This window comes from Aulostomus chinensis, chromosome 8 (genome assembly GCF_037954235.1).
Source record: "Aulostomus chinensis isolate RoL2024-O1b breed Wild chromosome 8, RoL_Achi_v1.0, whole genome shotgun sequence".
In the NCBI taxonomy this organism is placed as follows: Eukaryota; Metazoa; Chordata; class Actinopteri; order Syngnathiformes; family Aulostomidae; genus Aulostomus; species Aulostomus chinensis.
This window is the reverse complement of record NC_141327.1, coordinates 5688491-5715636: the sequence shown is the minus strand read 5'-3', so window position 1 is coordinate 5715636 and position 27146 is coordinate 5688491. Positions and strand designations below refer to the sequence as shown.

Here is a 27146-nt window from a genome sequence, read left to right as displayed (position 1 = left end):
TAAAAGGTTCAAGTACCGAAGATTTTGGTTTGATTTGAGGTTTGATGTGCTTCATGGATGTGAATATTTTGCTCTGTTAGCCTTATCTGGGATAAGGATAAACAAACTGAGTAATTGGGAGACTTTGATAATGATTGGCAGACAGACAATTTGAGATGCGCGGAGGGACAGGCTTATGAAAGCACACTATTTATGGTCATTATCTGTGAAAGAGAATTAGGTGCAGTATTGTATCATTTTATCACATGTACAACATAGCCAGTGTATGTTGAATGTGTGTGTACTGCACATTAGGGGATGGATGCCCTCTGACAGTCTGCTTTTATCTCATGAAAGTTGAGTCTGCCTTGATTAACCGCAGATGGCATCAATTAAAAAACACAGGTGGAGGGAATGCTTTGCAAAGATCAAACATTGGAACATAAAGTTCTGCAACACAGCAGAAACGATCTATACAATAGGGCGTAGCACAACATCCTCTATTTAGATGTGAAAAAATTTAAATGTAGGTAGTCAGTTTTTGCTTTTTTATCGCTGGCCTGTGGTACATGATGGTGTTGTCAGCCAGATGTATTTCCATAAACTTGGCCTAAAGTTTTGAGTAGGGAACTTGTGACTGGAGGGTCCCCGGGGCTGGCAGGATAAATCTGGATGAGGAAAGTAGCACTGGCCCCACCTTCAGTACCACCATTAAGGTGTCCCTGAGCAGGGCCCTAAATCCTGACTGCTGCAATGGAAATGCTCAGTGCCCAGCAGATCGGTGTCTTTAATTCAACAATCGAACAGGTTTAGTGAGAAAATAATAAATGGGAAACAGACACATCACACGAATGAAGCTGCAGCCTCTACCAAAAGTCATAAGTGAAATTCAACTCCTGCCTTACAGCAACTCTGAGGGCACACAATTCTTCAAAGACAGAAGAGTTTTAAATCATGACATTACAATGGTCGTGGGCTCAGTGGCGGATCACTGCCAGCCTCTTGGTCTTGACATTCAGCCCACCCTTCATCTCAGTTGTCAAGGAAGGAAGGGGAGCCACGGTGTTCATGTGAATTTGATCTCTGAATTGTCAGAACAGTTGGTGAATAGCTGCCTAACTTGTGCCCTAAGTCAGGTTTAATTGGAAAACAACATCAAATAAACATATTTGTCAGGGAAACTAGCACTTCACAGTTAAATGCGTCATTGTGGTTGTCAAAGATTGTTATTCCAAGCTAACAACTATCTACTCTGCAATGTTTTTATTAGTCGATAAGGACAGAGATTTAAAAAAAATAAGCGCAGCAAGGTACCTTTATCATGAGTTAAGATAATGTAGAGAAATGTCTTGGAAATGAAGTGTTCACTTTGGCACAGGACTATATTGGAAAATATGCAATAACATCAAATAATCGACTCACAGAATAGGTCTCGTTTTATTTTATTACTGAGTAAAAGTATGCTGCGGACCATTCCAGCACTTTCTAAACACTAGATTTGATGAGTAAGATTCATTATGGACACAATAATAAATAATAGGAAACATTGCAAAAACAAAGAGTACAGTTTTACTGCAATGTCTGTCAAGTTGGTGAATGAAAACTGCAGATAGTGTAAATAAACATGTATTTTCACAGTCTTAGCAGGGCTGGCCATTAAGGCATAATGTTCAAACTTGTGATATAGGACCATGATTTGCTTTGTTCCCATCATGCATCGTACAACAATTGTTAAAACAAATGAGAGCAAATCCGGTGCAAACCCCGCCTACTTCGTATTTGCAGCACAAACACAGGAGAGGATCATTGCGTTGGTGAAGAGAGTCAAATAGTGACCAATCATCACCAATATGATCAATCATGACAATGCAGATGTGAAAAGATTGTCTATTCACTGTGCTAGCCTCTTTTGGGGATAATGGGAAACTATTCCTCCAGTCACTTACTCTTATGGAAAAATGTCCGAACTAGACTCAAATTCACTCATTATTTATATTTAAATCCTGTGCTCTGTAATGTACCTACAATTTCTTGGAAGCAATATTTTATCAGAGGAGAGGTTGGGTGCCCCGGAAACGCCATGTGACGAACATGTAACTCTTCTATAATTAATCATCATGAGGAGCTGCTGCCAGCCTCATCCTGTCACTTAGTGTACCACGAGAGTTTCAAAATGAGCTTTCTACCTGGATTTAAATGGTTTGGACTTGACCTGCTCCAGCATAAGCTGTGCAGCCTGTGTTGCCATGGTGATGTTTAAAAGTGAGTCATCACCTTTAAAGTTGATGTTGTGATTAAAATTACCCCCACACTACAGGGTTTTCCCAGGGAAAGCCAGAAAAATGCCACATGGTTAATGAGGTTTTAAATACAAAGGTGTATGTAAGTAAGATTGATTTATGTAGCATTTCAGAAGGACACCATGTGTAATGTTTGTGGCTTATAATACTTGTGAAGTTTCCCACAATTTGATTTAATAATGATTAGGCTTTTTTTTGGGGGGGGGGGGGTGCTGCTCTGAGTTCATTGTTGCAGTACATTTGGAAAAACCGGAATACCATGGAAGAAATGCATACTCAGAGCTAGGAGATGTAACTGAAAAATATACTAAGAGAGTATCTCTCAGTGCAGGCAGTATCAGGAGGCAGTCATTTTTGGAAATATTAATTTTCATAAAGAAAGGTTCAACTCTATCACAAAAATCCCGATCAATTTTATTAACAGTGAGCTCTCCATCTGCATTCATTATTTGTCAATGCACGCGGTTTCTATTCGTTGTCTGTCAGTGGTCAGTGCCTGGTCTTTGTCATCTGTGTGTGGGTTACACATGCGTGGGCAGCACTTATTTTAACCCAAACTATGATGTTTCCATAAACCTAACCAAGTGTTTTAGTGCCTAAATCAAAGCCAACTGTAACCATTGCATTGACACATCGTAAAAGTTTGAGACACATTCAGTCTGCCAAGCCAGCGAAAGAGTCCCATGTTGATGGAGCAAGCAAACTCCAAACTGTTTGGCTGTTCGCGTGTCCCAAGTGAGTGCTGCAGTGATATGCACTGACTGTTATCATATTTGCTCACCCAAGATATTCAAGAAAATGCAACAGGGCAGGGGATTTAATATTTACATACATGCTCCTGGGCTGCACGGTGGTGCAGTGGTTAGCACTGTGGCCTCACAGCAAGAAGGTTCCGGGTTTGAGTCCCGGCTCAGGCACGGGATCTTTCTGTGTGGAGTTTGCATGTTCTCCCCGTGTCTGCGTGGGTTCTCTCTGGGTACTCCGGCTTCTTCCCACCATCCAAAAACATGTAATTGGGGACTAGGCTGATTGAATACTCTAAATTGACCGTAGGTATGAATGTGAGTGTGAATGGTTGTTCGTCTCTCTATGTTGGCCCTGCGATGGACTGGCGACCTGTCCAGGGTGTACCCCGCCTCTCGCCCGTTGACGCTGGGATAGGCTCCAGCCCCCCCGCGACCCTTAATGTGTAGGAATAAGCGGAAGATGACGATGGATGGATAAATGCTCCTTTTCCTCCTTGACCTTTTTTTTTTTTTTTTTATAAAAACAGGATAGTTTTGCACATACTTCCATTCAAAATATGTAACAGTGTGCTTGTTGAACCATAAAAGCTTTGTTTTTATTCCTTAAAGATGCATTTTAACTGATGATAGTAATATTGTTACCTTATACCATGATAATGTGAAAGTGATCCAGTTGCATCTCTACTCCTAGTTATCAAGGTTATCGAGGCATTATTGAATGCTATTATGATAGTTCACATTTACATATGAAACTATCAAACATTCATTCAATGGGCCTCATACTAGAACAGTCTAATATATTCATTTGAAATTTCTCTTACATTCGGCATGATGTGCAGCTCTGTGACACGAAATGTGAGCTCAGTCACAGCTTGAGTGACTTTGATGCTTGTTAATTTACTTAAGTGATGAACGACAGACAGCCCACTGGTCAACAACAAATCTTATTTCTTTGGAAAACAGCAGGTTGGATGTATGTGACTCGTATGACAGGGCTTGCAACTCATAGATTTTGTTTGTATCTAAGGAAATGTCCTCAATATGACAAAATTGTCGAAGGTTGCAGGTTCTGAATTACTCGTGCAAGAAGTTTAAGAACAAATCTGGGTCTTGAGGTTCTTGCATGAGGCCTATTATGAACCTGCATTTGCTTTTACGTATCTTTATCGTTCCTCAGCCCACGTAGGGGACCACGGACCACAACTTGTATATCACATGTGGCCGTGTGTGAAAAGATGACCATATTCTATATGTTTGAAACTAACTACCAGATTAGCCATCTTGAAGGAAGTCATTCACAGTTTCTCTCCATCCCCACCAAGAAACCTTGGGCTGCAAAGGGGAAAAAAGAGAGGCTGAATGCAGTGGACTAAATATAGTCATGAAGAAGTGAGTGATGTGTCATCATCAAACGGTGCAGAAAGCATGTCTTTTCAGCTGAAGGGTGCTAGACTCATGATACATGTGTATGCAAGCATGGGAGTGGATCTTTGTATGTGTAATAAAATTATTTGGGCATGGTATGTGCGTGCTATTGACTGTGCAAGAAAGGAAAAAAAAAAACACGAGTCCTTAAATGTCACATTACTCAGCATGGTAACTACGCTCACGACATGCGATGTGTCAGCCCGTATCATCATCGCCCACTGAGCATGTGCAGAACAGGCCCCCAGCCCTGCACGTGCGCTCCTAATATGCATGAGATGTACACGGGGAAGAGCTTGTACAGATTCCTCAGGGTGAACAATGCAACTTTAATCACCTTTGTTTTTGTTATGCTGAGTACCATTAACCCTCTAGTTGTTATTGTTATTGTCCTCACTGATGCCCTGTCATCATTCAAGCATCGACAGCTTGTCTTCTGAGGGGCAGCCATGACTTATTGTGTCAATTCATTGTGAGAGTGTGTTTGTCAGTGTATTTAAGGTAGACCCTCTTAATTTATCTCTTTGCTCTTCCTCCCAAAAACAGTGAAGTCAAACTCCAAGAGGGCTATGCTCCTATCCGGAGCTCTGCCCCATCTAACACAATAAAAGATGCAAAAACTAACATTCCCCTACAGACATAAGTAGGCACATTAAATCGCTCCATGCAAAGTATTTAGTTAAAATGCCTTCTTCTGGTTACTAATTTTAAAATCCACATTTTAATTTCAAAACTGGGGAACACAAAATGTTGATGATGTTGGTACTTCAGAGCTTTAAATTTTGAAGCTGAAAGTTTTCATTGAAATAATGAATAGATTGTTGAGTGAAAGGCCTCTAAATTAGCAGTGCAGCGACACAGTGATAAATTGTGGACAAATATATTTGCCCTACAGTTGATCATCTGTTTATCACCCAGGCTTTAGGAAAGTCAATAATCCAGCACCCAGGTAGTGCAGCGGTCTATTACGTCATCTAGCATAAAGGGGGTCATTTGTCTGATGATATGTGGGTGCTGCCTGTGTGTAGCAGCTTGGAAATAAGGTGAATAAGAAAAAAAATTAAGATGAAAGTCTGTTTTTGTTGTTGTTTTTCTTTCTTTTTTTCTTCCAGGGCAATAGTGTTGCACTCCAGTGAATGTCTTCCTTTTGACTGGATTCAAAATAAGTGTACATGCCAGCTGTGGCAATTTTTTCTCCTTTATTTAGAGATTTGCATTTAGATGCTAATTAAAAGAGAGATTTTGAAGCTTCACAAAACAGACCAGATGAGAGACTCTGAGACAAGAATTCATGATGTTAGTTTACTTTGCATGCTGCTCATCCTGAACCTCCCTTCCTTTACTTTTTGTCTAAATATCAAAGTCCATCATTCAAAGCTTTCAAGGAAAAATTCAATGCCTAATACTGTTTGCAGAATGCTATCGCATTATTCCTCATATATTTTTTGTTTCACAGAAGACAAGCATACAGTGACGGGAAAACACACACACACACACACACACACATTTCCCACTGTGCATAATTAGCCTGAAGTGCGAGATGCAGAATCATTGCATTCATTATGGGCTGGAACGCTTCCAATTGATGGTCGTTCGACGAGAGGAGAGGGAGATGTATTGCAAATCCATGGTGCTTTACAACCTCACTGTATATGGGGTGAGTTTGCAGGGAATTCATTAGTGGCATATTTAATGGTTATTCATCACCACTGCGGCACCCACACATCTGCTAATGGTGTTGCTCTGTGGCATTCTACGGCAAAAAATTGTCCCCTTGTTCCCATCAACTTAGTTGGAGCCTGAGCCTGTAAGAACAGGTCCAGGGCTTGTTTGGTGAGTTGCCCATTCGTCTCAGTAGAAATAAATGCTGATACCAACAGGGATATTTTGAAATATTATCTAAATCACTGCACAAATGCTGGATTTAACCCTTACACAAAGTCACAGGAAGCTGGTGATTCTGGTCATCCCTGCTAAACACTTCTATTTATATTCATCAGTGTTTCTGTTTTTGAGAGGTATTACTTTTCACGCTGAAATGAGGAAATCACAAGATCATAAACTTGAATTTAACAAAACAGTATTTATTTAAGCCAGGGAATTGCACACATGTATGTGCACATGTTTAAAGTAAAACTTAGTTTGGGAAAAAATGAAATTGAAGGTGCTGCACTGTAAGAATGAATTGCAATATTTAAAAAAAGAATATATATATAGATATATATGCATCCAGAGACACTTTTCCCCAAAGTTGCAATCAAACTAATAACAGACCACTGGTGGCAATACATGTTTTAAGAGACACATTTTTGTTGTAACTGTTTTCAGTGCTGAACATTGTACAACCCCTGCATACTCACATTACAACCAGCTTAATGGCAGGAATTAACACACAGACATGTCAATCAAAGAGCTGCTGTGATCTCCAGATGAGTCACCACTGCAAGTCTCATCCTGATATCTTTAAAAGTTACCTGGGTCTTGGGGAAAGAGGATGCTTAGCCATGGATTATGAATGTGGAGACCCACAGTAAAGAGAAAGTTAGCAATTGGTTTCTTGTCCATCCAGCTGATCTTTGTTTTTAGCCTCAAAGGCTAACACAACAGGGTTCTCTCTCTCTCTCTCTTCTCTCTCTCTTTCTCTCTCTCCCTCTGACACACACCACACACACACACACACACAACAGACACACATTGAAATCCTCTCTCGAGCATTTACTCAGCGGGGGTCTGCTCTGTACCAAACTGTAATATTATCTGCTTAGTCATCAGAAGAGGAAAACAGCCACAGCATCTGCACATACGCACGCACTTTCTCTCAAACAGTGCAGTCCAAATAGGAGTCTGCCTTCCAAATATACAAATGCAGTTAGACAACCCCCTCCCCTCTTCATCCTACACCCCCGTGCCAAATCCAGCCAGCAGTGCCTGTTCATTTTTGACAACGGCCTGAAAGTATTATATCATCAGTGAGAAGGGAGCAGGGCACAATTTTGCACGCATGCACAAACACTCACATTCCGTCACTGTCGCTCTCTCTCTCTCTCTCTCTCTCTCTCTCTCTCTCTCTCTCTCTCTCTCTCTCACACACACACACACACACACACACACACACACACACACACACACAAGTATTCTGAAGCGCACTGTCCCCAACCCCCCTTTGGAGCATACGGAGCCTTGCCCTGTGTTACATAAGACTTCCAGGCTCTTACTCGGGAGAGATGACATCATCATGGGTGAGAAATAGGGTGAGGGTTGGAGTATAAATTTTTGGGAACATAGGGATCGTCGTTGCTTTTGCCTTGAACTGAACAATCCTCTTCTTTTTGATGCTGTAAATGGTTTATCACATTCATAAATCCAAAAATTTACAGTGGGGGAGTAGTTCAATCAACAACTGTCTTTGTGATCACAGCTAGAAATAAAATAAATTGAGAGTGTCGGTGATAGTTTCAGACTGATTTAGTTGTTGCCCATGGGATTTAGAATATTACTGTTCTGTTCTGTACTGTTTTGTCTTAAAATATCACATTTTAGGCACATTTGAGGAGCATTTCCTTATTCAAAATCTAAGAAGTCAATGGTGCATGTTTCCCATTTATGTATTAAGTACATAAATCAGACAGTAAAATTTACCAGTACCATACCAATACCAGCCAGGTGGGAAACACATAGGGAAATAAATCTGTTCCTTGAAAAGTCCCTGCCCTCACTCCCATGTGTCCACTATGTTTGATACCGGATGGATGTTACCCAGGACATCCACTACAGGGTGCTTCAGTGTCTCAATTTGGGGCCACTGTCGTATCCAACGTGCATTGAAAACAAAACACAAAATGTTTATAATCAACTCCCACAACCTTGTCTCAAAAAATGTAGCCACTTTGTCAGTGTTTACTCAGTATCTCACTGGCCTTACTGTTCAACAATACCCCCATGATTTCATGCCATACTGCTTTGTTTGGTCTGTATCTATATGCTTTTGGGAAACACGCACAACTGCAGACAAAATAAATGCTCTATCCATATCAGTGTCTAACACTGAGCATTAGTGAGCCTTTAGAATGTAGCTCAGGCAGCATATTTCTGTCCTCTGACCCGAGTCAGTGAGCAAAGTTATCATGACTGACCCAATCCAATCAGGCATCCTAACTTTTTTGTTAAACCCAACCTAATAAATAAAGTAGTCAGAGCCAACTAAAGCACCAAGTTTGTGCTGCCCTATCATGTGATTATTGTAGAGGCCTGCCATAAATATCCACAAAAAGGCAACACTGAATTCAATGAGACACAAATAACCAAGAATAAATAAAAAGTGCTCAGGACATGGTGTGTGTGTGTGTGTGTGTAAGTTAATAATAGGCTTCAGCATAGAAATAATGGCCAGAAGTAAAACATCTTCAAAACAGCTGAAGATAGTTTTTACACAACAGGGTTCCCACCACTGACACATAATAGTTTGTTGCTAGGCAACATACAAAGATCTCATCAAACTAGTGGATAATGTAAGATACCCTGGGTAACATGAGCCAAACATTATGTTTTAGCTTTGTTGGATGTCCACACTTGTGAGTACTTTCTGATTTTTAAACAATCATATTTACATCACAATTAGTTTGGCACAGTAATGATGTATGTAACAGGCGATTTCTTTGAATAATCACGTCAGTATACAAAAGAGTACATTTGTAATGTCCTGGTAGTTGTCCTTGATGCCCACTGTCTATCTACTATGAGTTTGACCATAGACACGTGTACATGTACAAAATAATTGGTGTAATTCATGTTGCAGAGACAAAGCATCTGTGATTACTCGAGAGAGTATGCATCTTTTTTACCCTCTGCCTGACCTTGTCACAGATTATGGTACATTACAAAAACGTCTTAGCAGACATATTTTTCTCATACCCCTCCAAAATATAAGACACTTAACAAGTCACCTCTTATTAAGATGATGGGGCTTTTCATTCTTTTTTGTATTTTCTCTTTTTTGCCGCAATTGTTTCAAGAAATTGTACCAAAAATATTGCGCCATCAATTTATTGCCTTGTAATGAGTAGAACAATGAGTAAAATATTACATTTATTTAAATATGATTACGTTATCATACACTTAGTTTCCGTTGTATTACTGAGGCGCTACTTATAAAGTGATTGTGTCTCATACTTATTTGTGTGCGTATGTATCTATCTAAGTAGAAACGAGACAAATAAACTAGACATGGCTTTAATTTTTTTGAGTTTGGACATGTCCTTAGTGTGTTTTTACAATAACTAATTTAAATGGGCCCCTGAGACAAGCAGCTCGAATGAGCATTTTTAGTATCTCAGACTTTTAGCCACTTTGAATAATTCTATGTGAATATACAAGCTTATCAAAACTTCCTGCCTCTTTAATGAAACCATTAACATCACTGTTGTCTGTGAGGTCTCTATCTTTGTTGAAGCGATCATGTGGACCTGCGTGATGTTTTTATTTTTGTCCAAGAGCTTTGTTTATGAGCTGAGCTGACACATGAAGTGAACAATCCGATATTATTTGTGATTACTATGATCCACCACAAAAATAGGCTGCAGCGAGAAGTTTTAGCCCTTCTTGCTCTGCATGGCAGGAGATCAGTGAGGCGGTAAGTGTCAGAGGGGGACTGTAGCGGGGCAGGGTGCGCTTCCTGGCTCTGTATTTTATATTTAAACAGGAGAGATTGCAGGAAATCCCTAAAGACAATCATCACTCCATGTTTTCACCCTCATCTCCTAACTGGCTGTAAATGTGAAAGGTGGAGAGAGGAGGGAGTGTTAGTTGTGGATAAGGTGGATGTAGATATGGATAATTATAGGTGTCGTTATCCAATGGGACGCAGATGTTTGATGTACATTTTCAAGCGGAGAACAGATGTAAACAGCAGCATCTGCACAGTTCTCCCACATCTCCATTTATAAGACACACACTGGCTGACGTACATGGTGTGTGACGTCTGGACATGTTTTACATGTGCTGTAAAGGCAATAATTCAGTAGACGAGCTGAAACTCCTGTGTGTCAGTCACTCACAGTCGCTTCTTGAGAAACAACCTGGTATTATGAGACAAGATGCGCTACTCTTAGTCTGATCAGGCTCAAATTATCCCCTTGCTGGCCATACCTTTACATAGCTCCTTTTCAGTCAAGCATAGTATTTCACAGTTATCCACTGTTTAATTTCACAAACATCATTCTATTCCATCTGTGGAGTGAAACACATACAGATGATTATATCCAGTATATGGGATCAAAATCCAAGACAGCGGATTTCCCTTATATGATGCTGCCGCTGTGATTGTTTTTAATCAGAGGAGAGGGTGGTTAGCACTGTGGCAGTCACAGTAAGAAGGTTCTGGGTTCGAGTCCTGGCTCGGGCACAGGATCTTTCTGTGTGGAGTTTACATGTTCTCCCCGTGCCTGCGTGGGTTCTCTCCGGGTACTCCGGCTTCTTCCCACCGTGACATGCAATTACTATACTAATAATACTCTAAATTGACCGTAGGTATGAATGTGAGTGTGAATGGTTGTTTGTCTCTGTATGTTGGCCCTGTGATGGACTGGCGACCTGTCCAGGGTGAACCCCGCCTCCTGCCCGTAGACGCTGGGATAGGCTCCAGCCCCCACGTGACCCTGTATAGGAATAAGTGGTAGAAAATGGATGAATGGATGGAAATTAGCTTCATATTAGGGGTGGCACGGTGGTGCAGTGGTCAGCACTGTCACCTCACAACAAGAAGGTTCAAGGTTTGAGCACCGGCTCTGGCACAGGATCTTTCTGTGTGGAGTCTGCATTTTCTCCCAGTGCCTGTGTGGGTTCTCTCTGGTACTCCAGCTTCCTCCCACAGTCCAAAGACATCAAGAGGGGACGAGGTTAATCCAGACTCTAAATTGACTGTAGGCGTGGCTGTGAGCATGAATGCTTGTCTGTCTATATGTGATGGCCCTGTGATGGACTGCTGACCCGTCCAGAGTGAACCCCGCCTCTCGCCCGAAGGCTGCTGGGATAGGCTCCAGCCCACCCTTAACAGGATAAGCGGTAGAAAATGGATGGATGGATGGATCAGTGGAACTTCATATTATTTTGCAAATTAACACAAATTTTGCTTTGAGACTCTTGGAGCCCTTTGCAAGTTGTTTGCGCTTGGTAATCTGGTCCCAGCAATGCACAGACATGTTCATAGTAAGATTGGGAAAACCATGGTCAGTTTAATAATTAATAGAGAAGGAAAGATACCACACACTCAGGCTGTAGTTGCAGAGCATTTATTGTGTAATGTCTTAAAGTGACGATGTTTCAGCTGTAGCCTTTTTCCAAGTCTTGCAGCACGCAATGAAAATACTGATCACATATAAAGAGACACAAATGGACCTAAAATGTGGTGACACAAGATAATAAAATGTTGTATAGGGGAACGGAATACTGTCTTGGTGTTAGATGAATATATAACAGCATCAACTGTCCCTCCAGAGTGTTAAATATGTCAGGAAACCAGGAAGTGTGACCTAAGCCAGGTTATAAACTATAGTAAAGTTACTACATTCTGAAGGGGACGCCACTGTTATTTTGACCAAGGCTCTTATGATAATAAAAACTATTTGATGTAATTATATGAAATGCTTGAGGTCAAATTCAACATAAAGACTGTGAGTAGTCAAAGTCTTGATATATATATATATATATATATATATATATATATATATATATATATATATATATATATATATATATATGTATATATATATATATATATATATATATATATATATATATATATATATATATATATATATATATATATATATATATACATAAAATACTTCTCCTAGGTTATGATCTTCCCAAGAGAGAGACAATCCCTGCATATGTGAGGGAGAAGATGGAATGTTTGGCCTCTAAAAAAATGAGCTGTGACATGGTAATTGAGATTCTTATACCTGATGGTGCTGCAGTGTTCTGTAGTAGTTTTTGATTATCCGCTAGTTTCCCAATGATTTCTCACAAGGGCGCGTGATAAGGGGGGTCAGAGATTTCATGTTACAGGAAATAAATTTGATTGTGGTAGATGTCCTGGTGTAGTGGTGCTTGACATAATTGTAAATTTAAATGTTTTTACCATGTACAAAGGGACCATAACAACAGTTTCCACTGGTATCATTGTTTGCAGTGTTCGAGAAGATGACAAATGGAAAGGGGGGGAAATCAGAATTACGAGCAGGTCTTCAAGTTACCCCTCCTTTTGAATACAGTCAGTGGAGGATCCTTGTCAATGCTATGTAAAGTACATCTTTATTATGTTTATCAGATGTAGAATACTGGGTGGAGAAATAATAGCAGATTTGTTAGTTTTAGGGTTTCTCTCAATCATGTCTGATCATTGTTCCTCTTCAGTTTTTCTGACAGTGGTTAAACCTGGGATGGTTTGTAACCTCTTGAACTCGATCTTTATTTGATTCTGATTCTTACATTTCGAGTGTCTCCTGTAGATTTAAACCTTAGTACCTATAACCAGAACCTTAATAAGTCTGTGTCTTGCCAAGACTCCCTGAAATTTTGTGCCTAAGCCACAAAACAGCCATGCACCTTTGAGTACAACATATGGGAGTGCATAAGTGTGTGTGCCCCACCTCCACTGCTCGGGCTAAGATTTATGTTGAATGCCTCATCCATTGCAACTGTGTTCCTCACTGATATGTTTGAAGACAATAAAGAATAATTCATCAAAATGTCGCATTACCATGATATAAATGAGTCTTTGATACACAGAAAAACACTTTTTGTGGACTTTTTTTTCTATAATAAAACAATTATAGAATGCTCATCTTTTACAAACTAGAGGTAACCAGCTTCTGCACTTTTGATGGCACAACACACAAGAATTTGAGTCAGATTCTGGAGGTAAATATTACTGGAATTGGAGCTGGAATCCCTATCATCCTGATCTGTTTCCGTGATCTGTGTCCGACTGCACACATGCATCCGTGTGGTTATCTGTGACCCCATTTGGATGCCACGGTTCATCTTGACCACTGGGGCAAGCTCTCTTGATTCATGTATTTTACACTTTTATAGTGTTAACTGGTGGTGGCCAAGGGAAGAAACATGCCAGTAGAACCCCACTAACCCACTGTTATTAAACTGAAATGTAGTGAAAGGGTGCTGCATTTGTCTCTTATTAAAACAGATGAATAGATTAAGGGAAAGCCATCATTAGTTGGAGCTAGTGTCTCATAAGAGGTGGAGGAAGATGAAGGGAGGTAGCAAAGATATGTCACATCACTTAGCGTGCTATGTTTGTGCATGTGAAGGTGTTCAGCAGAGCATAAAGGAAAGGCAAAGGTGCTGCAGAGCACCGGCACAGGGAAAACAAGTCAAACTGGAGTCATGCTACATTTCCATTCAGAGCCCCTCGGTGCCTCACAGTGCCTCCTTCAAAATTGCCTGGCAAATTAGACTGGCATAGGATGATGCAGGCAAGCAGGCAGGTACTCTGATACAACGTGAGAGTGAAGCAGACTGAGGCACAATGTGTCCCACAGTAAGATGACGGCTGATTGCTGATCGATACGCTGACTAACTCTGATTGTACATGGTGAAGGAGAAAGGGGAGAACAGGGTGAATGCAGAGGGGGATACAATGGAAATCTCTGGCCTTGTTTGTGTGTGTGTTTGTGTGTGTGTGTGTGTTCGTGTGCTGGCGTGCGCAGGGCGCGCGTGTGCCACACACATACATTAGGTACGTACTGATTTCTTAGCATATCATCAGTATCAGCCGATAGGTGGTTGACATCTGTCTCCAGGTTATGCAGCTCCAACACTGACTCTTCCTATCTTAACGGTAAGGCTTTTATGAGCTTCTGGTGAGGGCCAGCTGAGGATGAGTGTTCCCAATAATATGCAGTCAAACAAGGCTGTTCACTTGGCACAGCTCTGCTTGTCTGTGGCACCTCGGCTACCTCACATGGCTGCTCACCCAACGTTAGCAGGTGAGAATGCAGACTTGTTCTTGATGAGGAGTAACGGTAAGACACACTCATGGTGTAGATAGTTCTACATGCTGCTTCTCAATGTTTTGGTCCTGTGATTGTTTGTTCAGAACAGCTTCTATTGTCCTTCATTTGGACAACAAAACAAACACCATTAACTTAGTTTACTGATTGGTCAGTGAGCATGCAACATGTCTTGCTGGAAGTTTTAAGATAACAGGACGAATAAATAACTTCAAAATGGTTTGATGTGCTCATAAAGACGACAATTTGAACAGGATATTACAGTTCAAAGACTGACTTTTCACCAAACTTCATATAAAAAGTGGCATATGTTCGCGTGTGTGTTTCAAATGAGTATAACACTGTCTCAGAGAAAGATCAGTGACATCAATTAATTGGTTATCGGGTAGATTGTTATTTTAAGTATCGGTATCCGCTTAGAATTTCCATACTGGTGCATCCTTAGTGCACATGGGTATTGGTCTTGCTCCATCTGTGTGTTCAGCACTCGTGAGTACTACAGAAATTAGGGCCAAAGCCCCATCAGCAGCTGTTCAGGGTTCATCCCACTGACCTCACAACTGTTCTAATTACCAGGCCAACTACACAAATGTCTCATTTTTTCTTTCACTCCTCTCATGCGTACAGTTCTGTTTCCCTACATTCCACTTTATGAGCTTGACTGTCAAAGAAATATTGACAGGGCTGTCATGAAGCAACAAACATTTTTTTTTCATGATCCCCACCCCCACCCTTATATCCACTCTTCTTTTCCTTATCTACCCAACACCACTGGCATCATACATCAGGGCACGTGTATTTCTTTTCCTTCCCCAAACATCATGTATAATGCACCACACTTCAGCCTGCGCTCTACATGTACTACATCAAACGTCATTGCTAATGGCAAGTGTACTGGTGAGCAGCAGCTGCAGCGGAGTGAATCCCTTCAGGTTAAGGCTAGCAGTCTATTATTTGTGCCCACCTCTCCTTTCTGCCACTTAAACACACTCTGCTTCAAGGATACATTCACTCTGTTGCTATGGAGTTGGTGTTACAGGCAGATATAATCAAGCGCACTCTGGTGCTGATATCGATGAAACTGATCAGAGAGGATTGATGAGTTAAAAGTTACTTGCTCCGTACATTCTTTGTTCATTGGCGAATCCAAAGTCTGACATAAAATCTGAATACAGGTCTCTGTCGTGAATTTGTGAATACTAACGGTAGTTTAGTCATCATTGTGTGTAGAATAATTTCACCCTCAGAGGTTTCACTTGACGTCAGGTATCTTCCGGCAGCTCTGAAGCGACAAGTGCATGTTCTGTTGATTTTCAAAGCAGTTTGAATAAGTGAGTCATTCCTCCAATGCAACAGTTGCATAAGAATCATACTTTGATCTAGTTAAAAGAAACACACATTTTGGTGAGGGGCTTTTGTGCTATTGGGTTGATCCTAGTTGATTGTTGGTGGTTATAAGTTTATTTTTTTATACTAATGGATAGCTTTTTCTGTTTGTTGTTAAAAACAAACAGCCACATTTTTGGAGAAAAAGATGAAGAAAAGACAAAACTGCTTGACTTCACTTTGATTAGATATTCTGCAGTGTTTAGTTGCCTCAAATGCCAAAATGTTAGCCATTGATGATGATGTAATCTGACAATGTGTGAGTAGTCAGTGCTACAACAATGTAATGGGCAGAGAATGGGCCCTCCTTAGAATTATTAACTATAATTTTCTGTCTTTTTCATCTTTTCTTTTCCTTTGTGAACATAAATGTAGTTATAAAGCACCTATCACAGATTAAAACCCACAACATGCTTCAAAATTAAATGGTCAAAACCCCACAATAAAACACAATTAAAACGCAATAAAAGACATAAAGGTGTGGGGTTTTTGTTGATTTTTCTTTTCAATGTCAAGTCCCTGATCCTGTCTGGAGACAGTAAAATATACAACCCCAAGTTTAGGTGCAAAAACCGTGAAGACTGACAGTCCAAGCTGCACATCTGTATGCTGGATAGGCATCATGCCCTAAAAATGGGAAATATAAACGGCAGAAAAAGAAAATTCGGGTGGCTAGCAACAATGCTACAGTCCATCAGCAGTGATGTCATTAATCATGCACAAGGAAACATTGGGATAGGAAAATAGATATAATAGATACATCAAAAATAATCACACCACCAGGTTACAAGTTTGTGAGTTGAGTAAATAGTCCTTATGTTTTTGCCCTTGGCGCTATCCGTGGTTCTGATGGCCTTCTCTTGGACTGCCCTAAAACAAAATCAAAATAACCCATTCAACCGTAAAATATACACCCCATGATATGTGTGTGTGTGTGTGTGGGGGGGGGGGGGGGTATAATTTGCTTCAAGAATGGCCCTCAAGTTATGATAAACTACTCTGCACTCAGGTTCAACATTGGCTTTTTGTTGTACTTCTTTTGGACATTTCAATCTGACTGGACCAGAACCATGCAGTCTTGATTATATCAGTTAGCCTAATTTTTGAATATTAAACTCTTGATTATATCAAAGGTGCATTTCCATATGTTTGGTCTTAAATATGTAACACATATATTTGGGGTTTACACAAAGATAAAATCCATTTAGAAATGCTAGTTTTGGGCTGTTAAGAGCAGTGACCTCCTTTTACTGGATGTCGTCGGCCAGCCCAACAGGAGAGCTCCTCATAGCTTGGGCTTTAGTCTGCCTGAGGCTGCTCAGCCTTCAGCCAGGACAGCATCAGTGCTCTGCTAGTAGCTTTAAACTGCTAGCTGGCCATTCATAGAATAAATGCGGTGAACTGGGATATTAATGTGTGAAACCATAGTGTTGGAAAAAGTGTTTTCAGTCCACTACCCTGTAGTGAGAGTAAATGTGGCATTGCAGGTCAAGTGTGAAAGATTGTCACACTTAAGCCAATGAAAGGGATTTACACACAAGTTTAAAGTGATGGTACATCCATCTGTAATGACAGCAAGGAGTGCTGCAGCTCTGTAAACTGACTGAAGTGAAAGTCACTTCCAGTCAACCCCTGACACGTGGCAGCATATGGAGGTTAGCATGCAAGAGTGAAGCAGGTGCTGGGGGAGTGTACGTGTGTCCTTGTTGACACAAACCAGATGAGGCTGTGGCAACGAGCGCATCTGCTGCCTGTTTCTACCGCTCGTCGTCCTCTCGTTTCTATGTACACTTGACAAGACTCAACTGCAGAGTGCTGTCTCACCTGCTCATATAGAGCACCCTCCACCTCAGTGTGACTGCCCTCCTGCTGTTCATGTTGTGTTGATGCAGGACAGCTCATCAGGATTTATGTCCTCTTCACTGTGCTCCACAATAGCCAGGCTCTACTGGCATTCAGGTGCTTGGGCAAATATGAGTGCGTACCTCAGCACACTGCTGAGAAACTGATTGCACTAAAGTGCACTGATTCCGACAAATAATGAGCGCTGGGGAGAACGGTGGCAGCCCCTCAGCCAGCACTGACCACCACAGGAAGAGCTGCAATAAAGTCTCATGGGCCCCCAGGCCATGACTTCTTCATTGCGTCCGACCACCTCTAACTTGTCTTCACAAACATCAGCTGTTTAATTTACATATTTTTTCCCCACAGAATTAGATTGTACATGTGGTGGTGGATGACTGGGGATTTTTCCTCCCTGTGAATGTTTTTCCTTCCGATCCTTTTGGGCCGCTCTCCATTGCCAGACCCCAGGACTTGAGCCCTGTAAGCCAGTTTATTAAAACGGGCCAAAAATTTCACATGAACCCATGTGTCTAAACAGAACATGAGCCATCACATTCTCTTCTTATACTCCACTATTTGGATCAAGGAACTTGTAAAAAAAAAAAAAAAGTCGTCAAATGTAGTGGATAAAATTCCATGTCTAAATAAGATGTTTGATTATGAATATGATATCAGTGAATAAAAGGAATAGCAGCCAGTCTCATCAGAACACTCATTTGTTGCTCAGGTTGACTGTAGTTATATATCTTGTGTTTTATGCTCCCTCTTGTCTTTTGCACGCAGCCGTTGGTCAGTGTGTGTAGTCACGTTATGCACTTCTCACCATGCACATCCAGGGTATGTTAGGGTATTACATTTCCCTTTCATTCTGAATGACAGATGGCAGTTATTGAAAGGAAAACACACTTATTGGTAATACTGAAAATGTATACAGGAAGTGAAATGCTGACATGGGAATATGGCAACAAGAAACAGTACAGGTTTTACTCAGGAACATCCGTCACATCTTCCTGCTTCAGCTTTACCTTTTATGCTTTGTAATGTGGGATTATCACATATGAATTCCACTGTTGTCTATACAGTATATATCTAGCTGTATCACTGACCTGCCTCACAGTGTTTCATACCCCAATTAACACACCCTGTATGTCAGTGTTTTCCTGGATACAGTATCAGCAATATTTGCAACAATTAAAAGAATAAAAGGTAAATGGATTGTATTTATAAAGCACTTTTCTACCTTATCTATACACAAAATACCCTTACAATGTTGCCTCATTCACTTACACGCACACACTGACACACCGATGGTGCAGACTGCTATGCACGGCACCACCCTACTCATCAGGAACTGGAGTGTTGCTCAGTGGTAGGGTCTTTAAGGGAAACAAGGCTCAAACCAGCAACCCTTCAGTTACTTACTGTTCCTCTATATGAAAACTATAAAAAAATAAGATCTAGGTTGCGGGCTAATTAACCGGAATTGTTGTAATTGTAGACTTCTGTACATTCAAATGTATCTACCGTACAAACCGATGTCTGGTGGTGAACATGTGTTTCTGCTTCAGACTGAGAAAGCTCGGTGCTGTGAAGCGGAACCTTCCAGTGTTGACGTGTATAAAACACCTTGTTTATATGAAGGTTCAGTGGGTTTCTTGTGGGAGTGTGTTGTTATGCACCACAGCCGCACGTGTACTTCCCTCTCGTGGGAAATTGGACCTGTAATTAGCAGTATGGGGTTTTATCCACAAGCTCTTTGAAGACTTCAGGAGACGGCCCCTCTTCTCCAGTTTTGTGTTACACTCCTATCAGGCATCATTATATCCACCTTTTTCTCTGTTATTTCTCTTGTTGTGTTCATGTTGTCCTACTCTCTTCCTATGTAGCCATGATAGCTTCTTGTTCCTACCCTTCACACACTAGCCTGGCATTTTGGCTGACTTGGGTTTGAGCGAGCTCACACCAGCTTGTAATTGTAAATATTAAACACACACAGCTGTCGCTGTGAGATGGCCGTCTGCTCTGCTGCTCCGTTCTGTGGCTTTTTACAACCGGCGCTGCATTGTGTTAGGCTTAAAAAGTTATAGCAGTGTTACACAGAACAGAGGAGGACTGCAGCCACTCAAACACAGCAAGATACTGTAGATGCAAATAGGTCAACAGAGAACAAGATGGGAGGGGGGGGCAGTGGGAAAGAAGTGAACTATTCTCTCTGCTGTTAGCTACTCTCTATGAAATACAAGACACAAATAAGAACGGAACTACTTAACTGCTCCTAAATAAAATACTGGTTTATTTCATGAATCCCGTCACGATTACCTGACTTTCTAGTGGCCCTGAATGAGGTCACTGTCATCAGTTGTCAGTCGATTCCGGTTTTCAATGCTGTGATGACACTGGTGCTTCCTTGACTCTGAGAATTTCTGCCACATCCTTCTGACCTGCTACTTAGATTTTCACCGCATGATAAACGTCTGTCAATGTCTTTCATCTCCTTCAAAACGGAATGCCTCTGTATTCTGATTGGTTTTCACCGGTTTAATTCAGGGTTCATTTCCATAAAGTTGTCCAGACTTCACTTAGATGCCTGCACCGGACAAAAACGCTCACTATCAAAATATGTTGACTCTCTTAAAAAATAGATTACCTCTAGGCACTTGATTTTGACCTGGTAAGTTACTGGAACAGTTACCTTCCCATAAAAGTTTATGTATATCAGTATTATTTATTACTTGATGTTTTTTCATTGAAAGAAACTTGATTTTATTATTGTGAGCAACATGTGGCTGCATGATCAGCTCTCTGATCCATATCTCATCAATCAGACGGATGGGCATGAAATAGCAAATGTGAATGGTCTTGAAATGGACAGAAGTTTGGGTTGGTGGTTTTGATATCCTATGGATGACTGACCAGCATTATCTCCAACTCAGTGTGTGACATGCCTGGGATTCTTGCTACCTAGTGCTGAAATCTAGTGTTGTGCTAAAATCTAAAACTGGCAATACATTACAGCTACGCTGGACAATTTATAAACGGGATTCACACTTGTGCCAAGTCTGTCTTTTCCTGGACTAGTTTGGACCAATTGGAGTTGCGTTTTGGCACAGATATCTGTAAAGGGAATGAGGGGTGCAAACTCGCTTCCACTTGTGCGTGATAAGAACAGACTCGTCCTGAGGTGAGTCAGGGTGGATGTGTGTGTGTTTTTTTTTAGATGACTCTGTGTATCTTTGATAACCAATGAAAGCAAAGGATGTGGAATATTATGTGCGGTTAACTAGATTCATGAGGACTACTGACATATCTGTTTCAACTAGCAGTAACCTAAATAGCCTAGCCTTGGCTCCAATACATCAGTATTCACTTCACTCTGCTGAGTCCACACTCCCCACATCTCCTTCTTCACCACTTAACCCAAATGCCTTTTTTCCCCCTCTTTTTCTAACTTTTTGTCAGCTTGGAGAGTAACACATATAAAATCGTCTGCTGGCTCTCTTGCCTGTATTTCTGTTTACTTTGCAAAGTCTCTTTCTCACACATGTTTTCATGACAGTTTTGTGCGTTCACTTGGTGTGTTGTCATGTGTGATCCCTAATCTGGCGTAGTCATTAAATGTGTGATGCCATCATAAACAAAATCTGCTGAAGCCAGTCATTTAGTGTATACTCTCCGCCTTTTCATAATCTGTTAGGATTGTGAACATTGTCTAGTGTATCTAGAGCTTTACACGGACTCAATACGCACGCAAGCATCTAGAAACAGCTGTCTATGGATAAAATGTTAAAGAGCATGACAGAGGTCGTTTAATTGTTATGCAACCAGTTGTCATACAAGCAGACTGGAGATGTAGAAGCTGCAGTTCTTACCAATATAGTTATCAGTAGAACAGTTCCTATGGTATAGGGCATCCTCGGAATCACATTAGGCTAACCCTCTCCTCAGTGCCGGCTGGCTTTTCCCAGGGAGTAGCTGAAATATGCAACAGATGTTTGAAGTGACCTGTGAATGAGCTCCTGATTTGTGTGGGAGGAGACGATGACAAGGGTGACTTGATGCTTGAGGGGCGAGAGGCAAAGGTTTCTCAACAATATCCGCCAGCCAAGAGCCTGTCACTGGTCCTGGCCATCAAGGAGGGAACTGCAGGCTAAAAGAGGGGAGGAAGTCAAGAAGCAATGCAGAGGGAGAAGAATAAATCAGACCTCCTTTTAAATCCAACAGCCCTATTTTTCACCTCTGTTTTCCCTCACACTTGTCCATTCTGCAAACTTTCCACTTGTCTTTGTATCCTGTTCCCTCCTCAGTTGTGCTCACATTCCCACATATAAAAGTGAGTCAAACTCCCACCACCCTTTTTTCTCTGTGCTTGGCGCTCCATCCCACTTGCAGTACCCTAAATATCCCTCGCACTATTTTTACCTTGCTCTCTCTCCTCTTTGCCCTCGCTTTGTCCTCCTAGAGCTCACTTTTCCATTTCCCTTGTCGCTCTTCAAGGATGCACACTCAAACACAGTCCTTGGCAGGGACAGTTGGACTGCCACGTATACTTGTCACCAAACATGAGATCAATGGAGCTCTGTGCTCTCCGGATTTGACCTCTCTGCTGGACATTACGAAAATGTCCTCCAACACACACACACACACACACACACACACACACACAAAATCACACAAAAAACACACATCACACACACACACACACACACACAAAAAAACCACACAAAAAACACATCACACACACACCTGCTGTAAACAGTCTGTTCTCCAATATCAAGTTTTCTAACCCTGCTGAACATCTCTGTCTCTTCCAGCTCTGCACGAGTTTCCTACAGACCTGTTCACACATAAACAGAGAAAAGAAGGAGCTGTTGCCCTGCACGTCCTGTGTGTAAGTTTACCGTTTAACTACACATTCATGTGTCCTTTTGGGAGCTTTAATTTGGCTTAATCTTTGAACAAGACTATGGAACACACACCAATGAGGCAAATCATTGCACTGTGCTGTGTGACATCCTGGGTATTAGCTCACTCTTACTTTTGTTTGGGACATGGCTGTGTACATTCAGACGGTATATATGCTTGCTTGATAGCATGAATACTCACTAGAGTACCATTTGTATATTAATCTGAGGCTGAAAGTACTGCTATTGGTAAATATTCTGTTTCCTTTGGTTTGTGTAATGATACCTATGACAGCCAATGTTGGCTGATGTGAACACTCTTTTAGTGCATGCATTTTTTATGTTGTTCTGGACAATGAAAACTATTTATTTTTAAATGGTAAAATGTTCTGCCTCCAGTATATGTCTTTGTCAGGTATTTGTCACAGGCATTTGAACCATATTTTAGGGATCTAAGTCCTGCAACATGGATGCAGTCTTTCATGTTTAGTTACAATTTTGTTCTATCGTAGGATTAATGAAGTAGCTGAATCCATAGGATTAATGAAGTAGCTGAATCCAGCATCTGTCTCTGCAGCTTGATGCCATGTCCAGAGAAGTCCTCCTGTCTTCTGCTCTTATCTTATCCCCAGCTGTATCTCAGCAGTTTAACACATGCATGACTGACCATTCTGGCCTCTCCGGCATGGCCCAGCGGGGGTCAGTATGCAAGGTCAGGGCTTCAAAGGTGCCCCTCTGCTGTCACTAAGATATGACTGGCAGAAAGCACTACATGATGACCCACGTTGCGTTGTGCTGCTGCTGATCATCTCTGGCTTTCTAGCTGTAAGTAAGGCTCATACCAATGGAGCAGTGTCTCTTGGGAACTACATTAACTAAATTAACCCTTTTGTCAGTAAAGGCTATGTCACTTCTTACAGTGCACCACCCTTAGCTGGTCTCTGTCAGCAGGTATGAGAATGAAGGTAATCTTTAGCAAATGCTCGCTGATTTTATAACAGCAAAAACTATATAGTATAGATAATCTTCTGCTGTCTAACCTTTAGAAATATGTCCTCTATGGCGTTCCCTTGCAGGTGTTGCTGTACTTTGCTTTACACAGCATGCTGGGTATTTTTAGGAAGGAAAATCAGGGCTGATATCTGTCGAGAACACTACACTGTTCTAATACTGTACTGAACTTTTCTGCCTTTCCATTTTTAGTCAAATTCAGACACAAAATGGGCCAGTGTGAAGGACAAACTTGCCCATGACAACTGCATATGTCCCAAATATGACTGAAAATATGTTCACTGACATTTCTCAAAAAACAAACAACTATATGCAAGAAGTGAACCAAGGAATAACTGCAAATTCCTTGATCCTTGATGTTTAATTTGTCCGTAGACTAAAGATATTATGTTTACTTTTGTATAATAAAAAAAAAGGTTCCAATGATACTTGGGTATGCTTTAATATCAGTGCCTGAGACCTTGCAACATGGCCCTCTGTCTCACTTCTGCTTTATAGTTAAAAGACAATACTTTTCCAGTTAAAGATACCATAAAAACAAATTAATTTGATCGATATTTCAAACATGTGCAAGGGTACAGTTAACCTAGATAACATTTTAATTAAGTAATGATTCTCTATGTTAAAATCCCGAACACAAATTAGTCGAATAGCGATATGATAAAGTTGAAGAACCTCAGGTGTGTTACAACAGGGTGAGTCTTTAAATTTTGATTCCATTATATTATTACAGCTATGATACATCTGCTAAATACTGTAACAAGAGACAGGGAGAATGTGCCATCAGGATGGGGGTCACAGGACTGCGATACTGTAAGTACTGTAAATGAGAATTGAACTAGGCTTTGCCATGATGTACTTTATGGTTGAATATAAAGTGCGATCTGGTTTTGTTGATAAAATTTGACTGTGCAGAGGAGGTGGGGACAGTTGGATGCTACCTTTTACGCCTGTCTTCCGAAGTGACCCCAGGGAGACTCTGCATGACTCTACAGAGGCTTAATCGATGCAGCTGTATTTTACACATTAAGCACAGAATATCTCAATATATTGCTGAAACTTTATACCCCTAAAGAATATTAAAAAGTAAACTTTTTTGTATCCTGAAAATGCGAGACAACTTGCTAAACAATTGACAAGCAGATGCCATGCCGCCACGTGTCTGAATTATTCTGCAACTATGATGTTGATCTAAACCCTGGATTGGGTCACATTTTCTTCTTTAATCATGTTCTTGATATGATCCAATGTAGCAAGTATTTCTGGAGGTAGAAGACAGTGAAGTGCCTTGTGTTATGGCTTCATCTCTGAATTTCAATAACACAGCATTCTATTTCCATCTGCTGCTCTCTTGAGAGCTGAATTTCTGACCCCTCTCTGCTGAGCTCATTAATGCTGACATCATCACTTCTCAGAAAAGATTTGCTCTCGTACACTACGATGGATTTCCCGTTTTCATGTTCACGTATACATAAAAGAGCAGTGCACAAACAGACACAATGCACATTCAGCAAACATGTTCACTCATTTACAGCACTTTACAAGATACACACACTCACACGCACACACACACACTCACTCAGGTCCTCAGTGTCTGATGATACTAAATCCAGTCAGACCTATATATTTAAGTGATCCATTAGAAAGGCCCAGAGAGCTCAGCCCACTATAACTTTAACAAATGCAAATATCAAAACACAGTAACATTTACTTCTTCTTCCATTTGACATCTCAACATGCGCAACATTTCCAAAATGAGTTTTTTGAATTTGCAGCACGTTTTCTAGACTCAGCCCATGTTTTTTCCCCGGTGTTATCGATGTGTTTCAGTGCTTTGAGCTGTCAGCTACCTTAGAAGTTGATAGCTGAACGTCAGTTGTCATAATTATAGTATATTTGTATATTCTACCAATGGGTCACTCACAACCCTTTGACAAGTTTTTGACAGTCTAATTTTCACATCAAAAAAGAAGCTGTTCTGTAAAGCTGCTATGCAACATTTGACTCAGCCGAGGTGAAGAATTAACCACATTCTATCAATAAATATTGATCCTTTAAAGCAGGTTTATGTAGTTTGGTGAGCAGCAGTTCTCCCTGCTGATACATAAATGGTAAACACAGCTCACTGCCTCACTCAAAAGCAGCATATTTTGACACAAGTTAAAATCCCTTTTGGTTCTACTGAGACATCCTTCATATCTACGATTGATCTCATGACCGTTGATCACGGTTGCTAAGAGCTAAGGACTGCTGTCTAGCTCACTCCCTCACTCACTGGGTGACATTAATTAACATGTAGTACCACCTTTGCCCATCAAAGGCTTGTATTTCCTTGTCCATTCCCCCATTGCCAGGTACATATTGCTGACTGCAAATTAAACAGTTTCTTGTGCCTTAAGTTCATGATGGGAAATTCCATCAGCTCAATACTCTCTATAAAGCTTGAGGTATTAATTCATAGCTCTGACTTGCCTTCAATATTGCCATGATGTCAAAGAAAATGGAACTCCACCCTAGCGGGTGGCAGTAATGGACCTAGTAGCTCTAGTTGCCCCCCACCATTAAACATGAAAATGAAACAGAGGAGAAGTGTTGCAGCGTGGGGCCACCCATAGCATGAACTACAATTAAAATTGAAATATCATCTTAATGACTTACAGTGCATTTTTGAGCTGACAGCAAATTTCGGGATAATTTATCAGTGTGGGGTAGGATACTGTGGGCTGTGCAGGATACCCTGCTGACCGTTGTCCTTAGCGGGGCTGCATGATACATGCTAAATTGTGAAACACATTTTTTCCCCCCTAAAAACGGAGATCATGATTCTCTCACACAGTTTTTATATTTTATACACCACATTTATTGCCACTCTTCAAAACGCTTATGAGATGCTTGATGCTTTGGACAGGGCTTTAAACAGACTGAATGACAAACTGTATATAAGACTGTTTAAAGTAATACATTGAGGAATAAGAGAGAGTGAATTATCATCAGTAAATATTGAGATCACAATGTTTTTACAATTAATCTCTCAGCCCTTCTGTTTGAAAACTAGGTGCTGTTGTGGGGTCCTATTAGCAGTGGCAGCTAGCATAAACATGAAGACAGTATAACTACTATGTTCAATTACATCAGTGGCGCGGTGGTGCAGTAGACTGCATTGTTGCCTCACAGTGAGAAGGTTCTGGGTTAGAGCCCTGGCTCCGACACGGGGTCTTTCTGTGTGGAGTCTCCATGTTCTCCCTGTGCCTTCCTGGGCTCTCTCCGGTACTCCAGCTTCCTCCCACCATCCAAAGACATCAAGAGGGGACGAGGCTGATTAATACTCTAAATTGACCGTAGGCATGGCTGTGAGTGTGAATGGTTTTCTGTCTATATGTGTTGGCCCTGCGATGGACTGGCAACCCAGTTGAACCCCACCTCATGCCCCAAAGCTGCTGGGATAGGCTCCAGCCCCCCGCAACTCATAACAGGATAAGTGGTAGAAAATGGATGGATGGATGGATGGTACAATTACGTATG

At 41.0% G+C, this 27146-nt stretch overlaps 1 protein-coding gene across 1 annotated transcript in view; it reads left to right on the top strand.

Annotated features, from left to right (window-relative positions):
• The window catches only part of slc24a3 (solute carrier family 24 member 3), a 55342-nt gene that overhangs the window by 11877 nt on the left and 16319 nt on the right, over positions 1–27146 (top strand). The window contains exon 3 of the mRNA XM_086210597.1: positions 22524–22600. Within this exon, the coding sequence (XP_086066723.1) occupies positions 22524–22600 (77 nt within the window). The remainder of the gene's footprint in view (positions 1–22523; positions 22601–27146) is intronic.